Here is a 16,027-nt window from a genome sequence, read left to right as displayed (position 1 = left end):
GCAAAACAAACTCAGGATCACGCAAAAGATCCTGCTCCTTTTTGATAGCGTTTCAGTTGAAGGGTGCGGTGCTACGGTACGGGGCTCCATACGGTGCGCACATGGAGGAGGATTTAGAACATTTCTTGCAGTCAAGAGAGGTCCCACACGACGACATCATGCACATGCAACAAGACAAAGTACGTATAAACAACAAAGCATTAAACACCGCGGTTCAAAAGGCGAGTAACTTGTTGAAAAACCGAGGTCATATATGCAGGCCTTTAATGTTAATTCTTGTAAATATGTTCAGGTTCATTAAACATAACTCGTTAAGTGCACATATGTTTTGAAATTTCAAATCGTGTCCAAATTCATGGGCTGCATCCTCCCGAGGACTCGGGCTTCGTGGTCTACGTGGGCTGGGTCCTCAGAAGGTCGGGTAGGCCGGAAGTAAATGGCTGGGGAAATTGGACGGTCTAGCCTTCTGATTAGCGTCACCGCTGTCTCGGTGGAGTGTAATAAGCTCGTCCGTCTGCTCCTTTCTATCTAAAATATAAGACGACACTGGAGTAAATTCTCGACCATCTCACACTTCTGTTTAATCAGTTTTCTGTTTGACGTTGATTAAGCGGTGTAAAACCAAGGTGGAACCCACCTGGGGGATTAATAAAGTTTTATTTTATCGAATTTAATCTAATAACTTTAATCTCAGCCAAACCGTTTTACTCACGAACAAATGAAACACTGAAAAAAGCCAAACATTAACATTTTTAGGTTGTCTAAGTGTTTTATATATTACGTTTAGCCTGAGTAGCAAAAGTCCGTGGTGATCTGAAAATAATATGCCGGGAGTTGTGCCGTTCTCGGCGGCTTTAGTGACCCTTGAGCTCTTGGCTACCTAACGAGCTGGTGGGTAACAGACATCAAGGAAAACGTCGAAGCACTTTTGTAAATATGCGATATCTTGATAAACCGAGCAGATATTTCAAGTTTATACACCCACGTTCTCCCCTGAAATATGTTAAAAGTTTATTTTGTGACCCAGAAAGATTAATAACGGTCATTTTAAAACTTATTAATGGCTGCCATTACCGGAAACTGGAGTTTGGCTGGGCCGCACTTTGAATTCTGGGATATGGTGGGCCACGAAGCACACACCCGACCCATCCTTCAAATTCGGTGAAAAGTGAATGTTTGTAATTCTTTGTATTACACCCCCTGGCATATGTTAATTTTGTTCTGGTTGTATACATGTTCTGTATACTGTTTCTTAATAAAGTTCAATAATTAAAAAAAAAAAAAAATCGGTGAAAAGGAGGACGCATTTGTCCGCTGCATTCGGAGGAGTTTACGAATTTAAAATAGAATCTTTGTAGAGATTGCCATAATTGTTGTACATTTCTGTGCAAATTTAAAAAAAAAGGAGTCTATGAATTTGGATCGCATCGCTGTGACATAATCGGTCTACAAAAGCGTCCTCAGGAGGATGCAGCCCATGAATTTGGACAATGTGATAAATAAAGTTAAAAAAAAAAGAGGTTGCAGCCCATGAATTTGGATGTTGTTATCTGGCTGTGCCATTACCATGGTAACATGGACACCATGGCACCAAATACTTGGTGGAACTTACCTTACTTATACCTTATAGCAAAATATTTTTTAGTAACGTAGTATATAAATATCTACTACTATTACTATACTAATACTAACACAGCAACAGTAAAGTAATAAGACAGAAGTTGACAGAGTAACTTTTGATAATGATCATGAACAGTGATTAAGAACTCTATTCTAATACAGTTAGTATTCCATGTGTGCCAGTGTGGCTTCCTAGAGTAAAAGTATATTAATAGCATTTCTCTAATGTTTTATGTCTGCAGGTGGATAAGGCAGTGCTGTTCGTCATGACTGATGGACAAATGGCAAAATACATAAGGACATATGGTGACAGAGTAGCTGTCCAGTCCTTCTGTCAACAAACTAAGTACAGCACAGATAAAGAGACTCTTCTGCAGAACCTAAGAGATAAAATTGCGACACGGAAAGTAAGATCAAAAACCAAAGGAATGCTGTGTGGTTCATCAGGTGTGTTCCACAAGCAAAGTGAAGGGATGGCAAGACAGAGAAATAAAATACTGCAGGAGAGAAGACCTGCAGAAAAATTGAAATTGGATGGCTTCATTTAAGCAGTAATGAATACCGTCAAGTGAGAACCAGAAATGGTGGAGGAACAAGACATGCAAGAAAGATGAAACACTGTTAACAGTTCAGTCCTCATCTGAAGAGGATTTTTCTGTCAGCATAACTGAAGAAGATTCACCGGTGACATTACTTGGATTTGACAGTGAGACAGATGATTTTGTCCCAGATCTACTTGAACATGGGGATTCATCTGACAGTGACACTGGCAAACAGGTTTGTTAAAATAAGAAAGTTATTATTACAAATAATGATCACTTTAAAGTTACTGTATTTTGTCGTGTTTAGTAGTGCTCGGTGGTAACATGCGACATTTTCTAATTTTGTTGTACTATTGTACTAGGTATGACTGTGCAACTGCAATAAAGAGTTGTCTTATTCAAGTGCTTTATGTACATCTACGAATATTTGCACTTCTGTAGGATGAAATTATTCCAGGAATTTGTTGTTGACTTGTGTGGTAAGGTACATTTAATACATCTGTGAAAGACTTACAGCTTTGTATTCACTGACATGTACAAAATGACTGGCTGCTGAAAAAATAATTGAATTATTTTCGTTTGTGTCTTGTGTTTGTTTTCTGGTTCACAGATTCACAATTTCCAGATGGAACACAATCCAAAAAAACTGAAATCACTCTGTGAGGCAGTGACAACACAAAGTCCAGGAAAATCCCATCATATGCATTCAACCCCAACAGACATTAAAAACACTGTCGTGGGACAGCGGCAGCAGACTGACTCAAGTGATCATGATTTCCCTGACCACTGCTCTGAAATTATTGATCTGACCAGTATAGTTCCTAACAAATCCTTCAAACTAGAGTCCCGGGACAAACTTCCAGAAGATTTGGAATTTTGTTTTCCACACATAGACGAAGCGGATACGGTTGTATGGAATCCTGAAGAGGATCTTGTCAGAGCAGATGGTGATGACACAGTCGTGATAACCCTGAATTATGTCAACAGTGAGGATCTCAGACGGGTAAGACCATGGACAGTTGTGGTTGATATGGTTTAAGTGTGACAAAATATGGAAATTTATTAATAATCAAATTCAGTAACTTGCATAGTTCTGATTTTAAAAAAAGCTGATCATGCATTCCTGCTTGGACAAAATTTAAGTATGTGTGTTATTTTCTGTAATATTCTTTTAAAAGAAATAACTTACAGTACTGTGAAACAATTGCTCGATTTCTATTAATCAGAATTCATCTCTTGTTTGTTTAAAACTTGATTTTTTTTTGCAGCAATAATACAACATTTTAAGTAGTAAGAAGTACATCAAGATCTGATAAAAACCTGTGGAATTCCACTGTAATATGTCTTTTTACTCTTGTAAGTGAGACATGTAGGCTGAAAATAAAGAGGTGTATTTTTGTTCTATTTCTTAAGACCTATTGACATATTTGCAGACTTTTTAAGAACATTCATGATTTAGAATAAGCCAAGGTAGAAGATTGAAGAAGAGTCTTCTAATCTTGAAGGGTTAAGGTGTCTGTTGTCAATTAATGCAATACATCCTTCTCAGAATGCTGACACAAATGGATTACCTATGGATGGTTTCCTGCTACCATTGTCTTCAGCTAATGGCTTGCCCACACCCCATATGCAGTCAATACAGGAGGAAGCACCCCAGATTGCACAGGTAAGATGGATCAATTCAGGCAACCATAAACACCTACCTTTACATACTGTAGAGATGCCAAAATTTCATACTATTTTCTGAGGATATGGCAGTTTGTGGGTCCATTTGAATTAAAAGGATATTGTCAGTTGAGAGACAATTCCAGTGTTTTACATTAAGATAAGATTAAACAGGAAATTTAGTCTTGAAATCAAATTATTTACATAACACAGCAGTGAGACATTGTTTTGGTGTCACTATTGTGTTCTCTACCTATTTTGCACAGAAGTGAGTCTTCTCATACATGTAAAGAACACTTGTATAATTTTCTGTGAGGCATACAAGGACATCCATCAGGCCACAATGTTAATGTTATATATAAATTGTCAGTGCAACCATGGTTTGGGAATGTACAGCCCACTAAAATTAGACAAATAAATTTCAAACTTTTTCAGAACATTGATATTGTGTAATCTGTACAATTCATTTGCATTTCTTATGGAATGTGCATGTTTTGTCTTTTACTCAGGACCATGGACTGAATTTCATCGCACAAGGTTTGCCTTTAGATTCAAGCAACCAACTTTCCCCATCAAATTCAGGAGACCCACAGAGCCCCCTACATGTATCAATTCACAGGATAAAAGTTGTTGATGATCTTTTGGCTGTATTTATGGACAGTCGCATTCTGAATGAGACTTTAAAGATGAACTTTGTAAATGAAAATGCTGTTGATGATGCTGGGGTGTCAAGGGAGGTTTACACTGCATTTTGGGAGCAATTTTTGGAACAGTATGAAGGTGAAAATGAACGAGTTCCAAGGCTGAGGCCAGACTTTAGTGAGGCTGAATGGCAAGCTGTTGGGCAGATATGGGTGAAAGGCTTACTAGACCATGGTGTCTTTCCAGTGAGGCTGTCAAGGGCTTTCATTTTAGCTTGCATCCACGGAATGGACTCAGTTGATGTAGACATTCTGATTGCATTGTTTCTCAACTATCTCCCTCCTGTTGAGAGATCAGCTGTTGAGAAGGCGCTCCAAGGCACAATGGATGAAAATGATGAAGAGGACCTGCTTGACCTCTTTACAAGGATGGGTTCCCACTTCCTACCACCTAAGAACAACATGCAGCCTGCCATTGAAACAATGGCTCATAAGGCCATTCTCCAAGAGCCAAAGTATATAATGGATTGCTTCTCCACACCCATGGCACATCTGCAGCTAAAACTGGCAGACAAGGAAAGTGTGTTGTCTCTGTATGAGACAAAGAAGGCCACAGGCAAAAGACTAGTGCAGCTATTTCAAACAACAAAATTGATGCTGCCTCACGGAGAACAAATAACATTTAACCATCTTCAGCGTTATGTTAAAAACGCTGATGAAACCAAAGCTGAAAAAATCCTGCACTTCTGCACAGGATCTTCTGTGATATGTGTTGACAAAATTTTGGTGTGCTTTAATGCTGAAACTGGGCTCAACAGAAGGCCTGTTGCTCACACCTGTGGAGCTACCCTTGAAGTGCCATGCACTTACAGTTCTTATCCTGAATTTCGCACAGAGTTCAAGGTTCAAGGTTCTTTATTTGTCACATGCATAGTTATACAAGTATAACACACAGTGAAATGTAGCCTGACACGCTCCTCGACATGTGCAAAAAAATTGGGGGGGGGGGGGGGGGGGGGGGGTGTGTGTAGAGGAAGAACATTATATATATATATATGTATGTATATATATATATATATATATATATGTAGTATATACATTGGGTGAATGTGCAGTAGTAGCAGCAAGCAGGTGAATTCTGTACATTAATATGAATAGACAATCTGACTATTTTACAGGATAGACAATATAGACATATTTAAAATTAAAGGAATTGAAATGTACATTGTGCATTGGTTTAGTGTCTGGAAGAGTCCTGTCTCAGTCAATTATAGATGATGTGAGCGGGCGGGTGTGTGTGTTTAGGGCACGGATGGCTTGGGGATAGAAGCTCCTCTTGAGTCTCTCTGTCCTTGCCCAGAAGATGCGGAACCTTCTACCAGATTGCAGAAGTTGGAACAGTTTGTTGCCAGGATGGGACGGGTCCTTCAGTATCTGCGCTGCTCTAGTCCGGCATCTCCTGGTGTAGGTGTCCTGAAGCGGGGGGAGAGCGATCCTGCAGCAGCAGCAGAGTTCGACAATGTCCTTTCCAGCAATTACTTTGAAATGGACATCATTTGAACTTGATGAGTGTACTAATGGTTACAGCTGTAATTGTTATTTGTATGATTATCCTTGAGTTCATAAATTCTGTCTTGTTTCATTTTGTCATTGAAGCATTTGATATATTCAGCCGTATAACAAGCAGTCACAAATTTAATTTTCTGATGGTTTAGTTGTATGTTAGGTCAGATTTCACAAGGACTCTTTATTGTTTAAAATTCTTTGAAAATGACCGCATCTTTAACTTCTGTTGAAAACAAGGTTTGTGTTTAGCGTTAGAGAGACATATCACATCAAAATTTGCTGTACACATTGTCATTGTTTTCTTTTACTCCTGCCATCAGCCAGAATAAAGGCTCTCTTTTGTTTTAAGTTCATTATCCTCTCTCTCTCCTTGTCTGCTTTTGGGTACGTTCTGTCAACACACCTGCATACCCCACAGTGACACACATTGGCTTGCTGTTTATCCATCTAGAATGTTTTGTTGTGAGTTGCCTAGTTTTGGGAGATATTAGCTGTAGAGATCTCTTCCTTGTTGAAAAACAACATGAAGCTACATAAGGTCTACATAAAGACATTGCTACTAAGCATTAAGTACCATGTGAAACAAGAGAAGGGTAGGCTTGTACAGTCAATATCTCTAAAATTGGGCAACTCACACTAAAACAATGTGGATTAAGGAATACTACAGCTAGCGAACAGAAAAATGTGTAAATTTGATTTTAGGGTGAAAAGTCCATTAATATTAGTAAAGAATGTCACTATGGTTGCGAAAGAAGTTATTGAAAGTTAATGATAAGATCCTGTTTACAAATTCTTAAAGCTGATGTGGCCTATAAACATCTTGTAACAATAAGTCCTATTTTCCCTTGATTAGCTTCCAAAATGTTTACTAGTTGTTTTGTTAAAAATCATATTGCCATTCACAAGTTATTTTTTTTGAAAGGACTTTGCCATAATGTGACATACAGATGATTCACAATTCTTTATACCGTCTTATATAATTACAAATTAACAAGCAATGATAATCAGATTTAACAGTTTCTTGGATAAACAAGATTGTAGGCCAGGATTTCTAATTAGATTAAATAGTATATATTGTTAATTATAAAATATTGCTACATTTTTGACAGATTATGCACTTCTGACTACCCTTCTCTGAAATTAAAGTGCCTGGGAACACAGGCAGTCAATACACAGATGTTGTCGATATGCTTTTGTCATTTGCAATTTTTTAGTTGTCTGTACTACATAGTCCAAAAAAAAATTAGAAATTGATTAGATTTCAGTTTATTTGTCCGGTAGTTCAACAACACATATCATCCTTTCAGAAGTGGTGAGTTTTGCAAAAATAGCATTCGAATGTAACAGAACAGGTGGGTGCAAAGAATTTGTTATTCAGCTGATAAAATAAGCTTCAGATAAATTCAGTGACCAAAAAAGAATGTTTATATCTATTAGAAATTCTAAGAGTTCAAAAGGTCTCAATTTAGTTCTTTATTTTTTCAGTTTTGTTTAACCAACATTAAAAAAAACTAAAGCTCTTCTGGAATCAGAATAAATAGTTAAAAAAAAGAAGCAAAAATGACATAAAATAATTATATTTTTAGTCAGAGAAACTTGAGTTCAGAAAAATGCCAAGGTGTCCCCTCTCAGATTATGATGCCCCTTAGTACCATTTCATGTAGCCTGCCAATGTGACAGTTGGCGTTATGATATATATAAAGCAACAAGGCATAATAGCATATCTCTTCGATTTTAAACAGTATTCTAGCCAACATCAACAACTAAACATTCCCATCATTAACAAATAGAGATGGTGTAAATAAAAACTCAACTCAATTATTACAAAATACTCAACATAAACCACCATTATCTGAGTAAACACTGTACATTAAAACTCCAAACACATTAAATTAAGATGTGTCTTATGTTTTGATCCATGTATCAAGCCAAATACACAGTTAAAGTAATTCGAAGTAATACACATAGACATGGAACTTGATAACATTTGACAGAACATTACAATGTTTTTGTGCTAAAGAACACTCAGAATATCATTAACAGGCAGAGACTTCCCTTTATACTTTAGTTCACTGACCCTCCTGGAACACAACAATAAATATTTCTATATAAGATATTCTCATAAATGACTGTGTACTAGAAAGCTTACAGTTTACAGTCTGTTTAACATCCAGAAGTTAGCTTTCTCACATATAGCACAGGTCAATTTTGAGAAATGTTCTCTGCTGCAGTGTATGCAATTTACACTAATGCCATGATGTTCTCTCTTAAATGCATGTACAAGTTCACAGCCTGATATGGGTCTGTTGGTGGAGTCAGATGGGACTCAGTCATGATGATATTGCACAGTTCATATACATCGGGGTCACATGGTTTGGTCAGTTGAAAAACACACTCAGTTTTACACATTTCAACATGTTCTTCTTCAGTGGGGCAAAGGAAGTCTCTTGTCCCGTAGAGCTCAGGTAATGTATACATTACATTAGGTCGACCACTGGGGATATTGATGTTTGTTGATGGCCTGATGGAGTGTGTATTCCAAACCTGTGCAGTGTCATCCAGCTCATCTGTTAAAGCAGTGAGTAACAAATGCAGTTAAATATTGGGACAGAATGATCTACGTTCTAGAAAAATAAATCACTGGCTAATATCTATGATAAAAGTCAGCCAAGTGTTGATTATTTCAACCATATTTTTTGTATATGTCTTATTAATTTGATAGCCGATAATATTGACTTAAAGAAAATAGAGAAATGTACAGGACTTTAAGAAATGTATTCATTTATTTTCTCCACAAACCAAAAATTATGTTTAGTTACAAAAATGTAGTTATTTTTTAAGCTCTGGTGAAATGAGAGGCAACATTGTGACAGTCATAAGAAAAGCTTGGCTGTGATGTTGTTGTTTCCATCAGCTAAGAGAACAAGACCAGAGAGATCAGCGGTGTCACAAAGAGCAGAAGGCCAGCAGTTGTACTGATGGCACTGTTGCAGAGGTCACCCTGGCAGCAGCTGATTTCTGTTCCTATGATTCCTGCAATCTGTGCAGATTGTGTGCTTGAGCAAACCACCTTGGAGGCGCAGCCCTTTACAGTCACCTTTTGCCCTCCTGAAGTCACTGAGGAAATGAAAAGAGGGAATCACTGAATCACTGAGCAGAAAAGAACAAACATGCAGACATTGAATGCTGTCGGCCTGTTACCTCTTGTTGAGATGCAGTGGTCCTCATCTCCATTGCAATTTAGAGTTTTTGTGCAATCGTTTCCATCACATTGGAAGCACTTTTACCCATTTGGAGAGGAGATGCTGCCCTCTGTTGAATACAGAAATATTTGTAATATTTGTTCCCCTCCTTATTTTAACTGTGTGCCAAAAACATCAGCAAAAAAACAAACAAAAAAAACAACAGAAAACAAAAGAAAAACCATTTATGTTATTAATATGTTTATTGTTTGAGATTTTTTAATCAGGAAATTTTTACAGATTGATAATTTTGACCTCATCTGTTCAAGCGAATACGACGATTGAAAGAAAGGTTTTGACCCACTTCAAAACTTTCTCAACATATTTAATAAAAATAAATAAATTTTTCTTTTTTTTTTTACTTTCAAGGACAGGAAATTACATTTCAAAATACCAAGAAGCGTGATAGAAATTACCAGGGGCATCTTGAGAGTTGCAAAGATCAGAGGTGCAACACTTGCTGGTCAGTAGAGTTTGAGAAACTCCAAAGTTGATTGAGGCCTGAACACACTCCTCAGCCGCAGCACAACTTTTCGCTTTAATATCAACCAGTTTTGAACCACCTGCAACAAAAAGACGAACCATTGAAAACTGAACCAGTTTAAAAGAAGAATAAAATAAGAACTATACAAAATCAAACCTGCATATGAAGTCACTCTTACTGATCCACACTGAGTGTTGGAAGGACATTCTTTTGTTGTCTGAGCGCAGCTTCCAGAGAGGTCCGGTATGCATTCGTAACATTTCAAGGCACAGGCTGATAAAACAAAGATAAAGATAAATGAAATTTTTCTTGCTTCCAATGCATGGACATATTCTAAAACATTCACTAAAATGAACCGTTTAAAAAATAAAGGGCAAACAGTACAGTAATTAGTATAATAATTTGTAGAACGTAGACAAACGTTTACTGGGTTGTACTAAAACATGTTGTAGAAGCATTAAAAAAGAAAATGTTTCATTGAATATTACAGAACTTTCTTCAAAAGAACAGATAACTGAAGAAAAACTTGCCTCTAGGGAGCAGCACGATCCCAAGGATCAGCACAAGGTTCTGCATTGTGGAGCGGTCAGACATAAGTGAATTCTACTTTAGTTTGTGTTCAGGTTATAAGCAATTCTCATCGAGGGGAGTGGTCTCCTATCTCTGACCACTCCTTAATTCTGCCTTTGACAGTGAAGGAACCTGACTATCAAAAAACAGTCCTTTGAATAAGAATTTGAATTCTTTTTCCACATAATTCAAGTTAAGTGAATGGTAAAGTTTTTAAATTGCTTAATTCTCTATCTGCTGAAATATTTTTAGGCTGCAAATCATTTTCTTTGAGAACAGACGTAAAATGTTTGTTTCTTGAATGAACTGAATGAAAAACAAAACTGACTGTGATTCATGAGAAATGAAAGTCACCGACAACCACACAAAAGGTATGTAACCGTTATTGCCACATGCATTCTATCTTACAGCATATATCAATCAAAACCAGACACACCAGTTTTCAGTGGTATATTATTAACTTGCACGTTTCCCCTTATCTTTTCAAAAAAGGTAATAAAAAAGACAGAAATCTGTATTTTCAACTATCAGTGCATCAAAACTGAAACACAGTCAAGAATGACTTGAATTTAAAAACTATTCTCGCATTTTTATTAGACATGTGCTGAGAGAAGACACTTTCTTTTCCCGCTCACCACCTCTGCACAGGCTGTAACTTTATCTGTAACTATCAGAATTCCTGAGGAGAGTCCCAGGACACTATAGAACAAGCAGGACTCAAAGTCTGAATAATTATATTTATTTTATGCCCCTTTGATGTTTTTTTCAAACATCCCATTCAGCTGCACTTCTTTCGTCTTTGTGTGATCTGATCAGTGAAATAAAACTGTACATAAGAGCAGTTAAACACGTGTCAGCAGAGCAGACGACTGTATTCAGAGAGGGCCGAGGACTTTTTCACACCATCCCAGATACGAGCTGCATAGTGAAACCTGTGAAAACAAAGAAAGTTAAGACAGGAAACAGAGGGATAAACTTAAACGAAATCCCAACAATGTCTCAAGATTTCACAAAATTATGGTGACATAATAAAAAGAAAAAAAAATCCAAATAGTATGTATTTCTGCAACAACCTTACTTATTAACACTTTTACTTCCCATGCCTATATGGATTGGAAATATATGTTTCTTTTCACTGTAGTATTTAATTTTCAGTTGATACTGTTTTAAGCATGTTGAGAAAAAAAAACCCTGATATCCCACAGCAAGAAATATTTTACACCACTCTGAAAGTTTTGTGCTTGCAGGTACATGCAGCAGGTTTCACCATGCCTCAGAAAACTATTTCACAGCAAACAACCAGCGCTCATTTTCTGTTGTAAAAAAACCCAGCAGGTTGTAGTCACTGAAAGTAAAGGGGAACAGAGAGAGACCCCCCTCATCTCTAATAGAAATTTGGCATTTCTTCCACAGGGAATAGAAACTGTTTCTATGGGAGTTCAAAAATAATTATATTTATGATGGCTTTGTTGAGCAAAACAGTTTAAAACGTAAAACTGATTCTCAACCTGAGTGCAGGATGTATTTCCTCATTTATACTTGGTTGTCTTGGTTGTCTTGCTTTATTCCCCAAGTAGACCACATTTCATTCATAATGTTGTAAATTATATCAGTAAGGAAGCTGACTAAATATTCACTGATAATTTATGGGACAGGGGTGGGATTAAATAAGTGTATACTTCTTCCCACTCCCTTTCAACATGTAAATTAATCAGAATGTTTTTTTGTATGTAATTTGTATAGTATATTTTTTTTTCTCTCATTTCTTTTCTAAATGTACTTGTATATTGTTCACATGTTGAAATAAATTACCAATCAATCAATCAATCAATCGTTTGCGTATAAATAGTACTGATATGATGTTTACCAGTTTTTCTCAGTGAGAATAGTGTGTGACAGCTGACAGCGGGGCATGGCCAGTATTTGGCTGCAGAGTTTTGAAACCATGGTGGAGAAGGTCGGGTGTCCTCTATAGCCGGGGAGCAGAGAGAACAGTGGTACCTGTTCCTGTTCCTGACCATAAACAACATACAAATATTCATTTATTTTTCACACAACACATGAGAGGTCACTTGAGTTTACCTTATGAAAATAAATCTTTTTGTAACCTGCTTTGGTCCTCCCCATCATTTTCCTGCACAGGAAGCAAGAACATATTGACCTCAATGAGATTTTTAGATTTCTTTTTAGAGATGCTTCTGATATCTCATTAAAGCTGGTAATAAGGAAGCATAGTTCAAACATGTCTTTATTTCAAAGAGAAGGCTAGTCCAACAATAAAACTTTTCAGACTTTGAATATGGTTTGGTTACCTTGAATGATTGACTAGCTTTGACTTAAAATCCAGATACGAAACTGTTGTACAAATATCCTGTACCAACAGTGGCGGTCCTAGCCTGTTTGGTGCAGGATGTATTTCCTCATTTATACTTGGTTGTCTTGCTTTATTCCCACGGATCGTTTGCGTATAAATAGTACTGATATGATGTTTACCAGTTTTGTCAGATAGTCCTGCCCCAGGCCTGGGAAGACACTGCCGTCGAGCATGGATAATGTTACTGAGAAAAAAAAAAAACACGAGTTATAGGTGTGGCTTGCCTGTTACAGTTTTTTCTGATTGCTTAAGCACATTTTTTTGTAACTTTTGGCTAATTTTGCAAAACTCTTCACACAAATAAGAAAACCTGTCACCCAATCATCAAAACATTGTAGTTCTCTTGTAAAAGCAAACACAGCTAGATTAACTCTTCACACCTTCGTAAAAATGGTCTTTCCGTATCAAACAGTACACACAAGCCATCATCTACTAAGCACACAATGCGCCAACTGCACACTGATGGTATGAATACAAAACACATCTGGCTTTTGCTTTCTCTGTGCACAAGGTAGGCTATGTCAGTTTGAGCTCATACTTCTGTCATAGATCCATAAGCATAGAGGGATCCAAACTTCAAATACTGGTGTTTATTCAAACACATCAAAACAAACACAAGTGTTTATTTCCAAGTATAGGATTATTTGCAATCGCCATAATGACTATATGGGTTACTTGGTCTGCAGTGAACATGCTTCCTCTTCCCCCAGCATCTGGTCATCTAGCAATTCTGTAAAGTAGCAATTTCAGTATTTTTACATCAATGGTATTGGTGTGTTTCTCATTGGCATATGGCAGTGCTACAAATCTTTGTGTGAAGTGACTGTACTAACCGATTCTCATTTCAAGATGTCCTTATGGTACTTGCTACAGTGTAGCGGCTCGAGTTAGGCTGGACCCGTTGGCCAGCTACCCTCAGGGTCATTCCACGGTTGATTACATGGTCCACTATTGTAGCTCTGATGTCATCAGCAATTCTATTTCTTACTCTTCCTACCCTTCCTCTCCCCCCCTCCTCGTCTTCCTCTTGCTCCTCCTTGTCCTTGTCGTCCTCTTCATCCTACTTCTTCACCTCCACGTCCTCTTCCTCGGCCTCCTCTACTTCTCACTCTTTCTGCTCCCTCCATTGTACTCCGCACACACAGCTTACCTGTATTATAGTGCTTAGGCTGATTGCAAAGTGGACTAATTATCTAAAACAGTCTTCACATGTGAAAGTGTGCCAGACAGTTGGCAAATTAGTGTTAATGATAGCCATACATGTGTATACTTTTGCTAGGAGTGTGTTGGAAATTTGGTAATTGAGTGTTGTGCAGTGAATTGTGCCTACAGTTTTGCAAAGTGTGTGTTACAAAATTGCAAACTGAGTGCAAAGCAGTTTTTGTGCTTTTAGTTTTGCAAACTCAGTGAGTGGTTTTGCTATAAGTCTTAATAGTTTTAGAGATTGTGCTACAGGAATCACAGTTAGGGTTTAAGCATTCAGAAAAAACTGTAAACAAGTTGGGGCAATGACATCAGCAGAGAGAGGTCCACTGGTCACTTTTGTATATGCGGTTAATGCCATTGGCAACACAATTCCTCCACTGTTTGTGTTCCCACACATACATTATGCAGACCACTGTGTCAGAGATGGACCAGTAGGAAGTACTGGTAGTGGAAATAAATCAGGATGGGTGTGAGAAACAGATTTCCTCATCTTTCTGAAGCACTTTGCAAACCACACCAAGGTAAGCCATGATAAAAAGTAATGGAATTGCGATGCTGGTGAACAACTACATTTTTTCAGCTTCATTGTTATGTTCAAAATTGGTGCAAGAGTTGTAGGTTATAATGCCCACTGAGCCAATGAGGCCAAACTCAAGAAAGACCAACCAAAATTAATGAAATATTCAGTTGCAGAAAATTCCATAATTTGTCTTTTTTGGGGGGTTGGAATATGTTCAAAAGCTAGATTTCTGCATTCTGTCACACACACACAGAGCTACATAAATGGATGTAAGTGCATCCATGTGTTGAATAAACAAAGATTACATGTTAATGTTTTGTTAGTACCCTTATTTCATCGTGTTACATTTTACCCCAGGATATGTTACAACTAACCCAGACTATGGGGTTAATTGTAACATTTCACTCTTTGTGTCACTCTTTGGCATCCTCCTTGTGTAAGTCTCATTCTCTCGCTCATCTCAAACTTGCACTGTTGCTATATTTTTCTCTATCCAGGATTATATAAACTCATATTCCCAGCGCAGTGGGCCAGGTAGAAGATTTTCTGGTTGGTGGGGGTATATTGCCCACCCCTTGGCTGATAGTGTTCCTGTGAGTATATTTATTTATTTATTTCTTTTGCCTGTCCCGTTTGGCTCTTTTGCCATCAGAATTATTGTCTAAAGGCGAAGAAAGATGCCCAACGGATTTACTTTACCAAATGGACCATCCCAGCCTTGCCGTAATAGTCTATTTGATTCACCCTTTGTTGTTTATTTTATTTTTTATTTTCACTTGCTAGATACGGGACAGACTTGAATGAGGAAAAGAAAAGGGAGAAAGAAAGAGGGGGAAAAAAACAGCGGAGAAGAGGGACGGGGATAAAGGGCAAAAAACAAAAACCAACAAAATAAGCAGACAAAAATACATATATCAATCACCTGGATCACCTGTTGAGAAAGAAAAAAGAAAACTAGAAAGCGAAAATTTCTGAAGAAATTTTAAGTGTGCCTATGCCGCCGCTAATCAGTATAGTTTGCCATTCAAACGGCTACAGAGAGAAGAACTCAGCAGAGCAGCCATTCTCCACCATGAACTATGGTAAAACCAAACACCGCTCGCGCCTCACAGATGACAGCTTACGGTTTTGTGTAAAGATGAGGTGACTTCGTACAGCCCCAATTTGTAGACGCTGTGCGCAGAGGTTCATAAGCAGACCCGACAATGTTTGCATGAACACACTTTGAAGCATTACGTTATGGACCACTTTTCACACATAGTTGCTGTACCCACACAGCCGGCTGTAGCTTTTCATCTCACAGCCCGACACATACACAAAAAAAAAAAAAAAAAAAAGCAGAGAGAGCACAGACTTTACACCTGAGAGGCGTGATTGCAGATGCCGCTGAGGTGGGTCCACCTCCCCTGCAGCGGCACTGCAGACCACGCCCTGCCACACACATCAAACACGTAAAATAAATATTTATGCACTTTTCATTCACTTTTTGTTTTTTGTTATTTTTACACAGTGTTCTGAATGATTAACAATGGTCTACAGCCAATCTTGTGTATTATTATACAAACTTTGGTTGTAAGATTCAGATAACTATTTAATA

The 16,027-nt window shown here is 37.7% G+C and overlaps 2 protein-coding genes across 3 annotated transcripts; one reads left to right on the top strand and one right to left on the bottom strand.

Annotated features, from left to right (window-relative positions):
- Window positions 1-5,443, top strand: LOC147318500 (uncharacterized). Of its 2 annotated transcripts, none has more exons than XM_086309854.1 (4): window positions 1-179; window positions 2,773-3,165; window positions 3,712-3,828; window positions 4,337-5,443. In XM_086309854.1, exons 1-4 carry the CDS (start codon window positions 102-104, stop codon window positions 5,414-5,416), a joined length of 1,668 nt encoding a protein of 555 aa, XP_086165980.1. In that variant the 5' UTR covers window positions 1-101; the 3' UTR covers window positions 5,417-5,443. The 2 variants fall into 2 exon arrangements, with proteins under 2 accessions (XP_086165980.1, XP_086165979.1); XM_086309853.1 differs by lacking the exon at window positions 1-179 and adding an exon at window positions 2,176-2,397.
- A 2,029-nt stretch (window positions 5,444-7,472) lies between these two features.
- Window positions 7,473-12,166, bottom strand: LOC147318499 (urokinase plasminogen activator surface receptor-like). Its single transcript, XM_086310455.1, is given in 5 exon segments — window positions 7,473-9,151; window positions 9,236-9,346; window positions 9,693-9,839; window positions 9,917-10,033; window positions 10,291-12,166. Coding segments are annotated over 5 exon segments (642 nt in total). The 5' UTR covers window positions 10,355-12,166; the 3' UTR covers window positions 7,473-8,948.
- Window positions 12,167-16,027: the final 3,861 nt, after the last annotated feature.

The sequence above is a fragment of the Aulonocara sp. 'chitande type north' Nkhata Bay genome, linkage group LG11, assembly GCF_057382095.1.
Source record: "Aulonocara sp. 'chitande type north' Nkhata Bay isolate Kocher_YH1m ecotype deep benthic linkage group LG11, A_spYH_male_GT1.1, whole genome shotgun sequence".
NCBI lineage: Eukaryota > Metazoa > Chordata > Actinopteri > Cichliformes > Cichlidae > Aulonocara > Aulonocara sp. 'chitande type north' Nkhata Bay.
The sequence above is the reverse complement of the archived record's forward strand: the minus strand, read 5'-3'. Positions and strand labels throughout refer to the sequence as shown.

Coding starts and splice junctions, on each gene's coding strand:
- LOC147318500 (XM_086309854.1), top strand. CDS start 102: ATGGAGGAGGATTTAGAACATTTCTTGCAGTCAAGAGAGGTCCCACAC. Junction 3,166..3,711: donor ACAGTGAGGATCTCAGACGG/GTAAGACCATGG, acceptor CATCCTTCTCAG/AATGCTGACACAAATGGATT. Junction 3,829..4,336: donor AAGCACCCCAGATTGCACAG/GTAAGATGGATC, acceptor TCTTTTACTCAG/GACCATGGACTGAATTTCAT.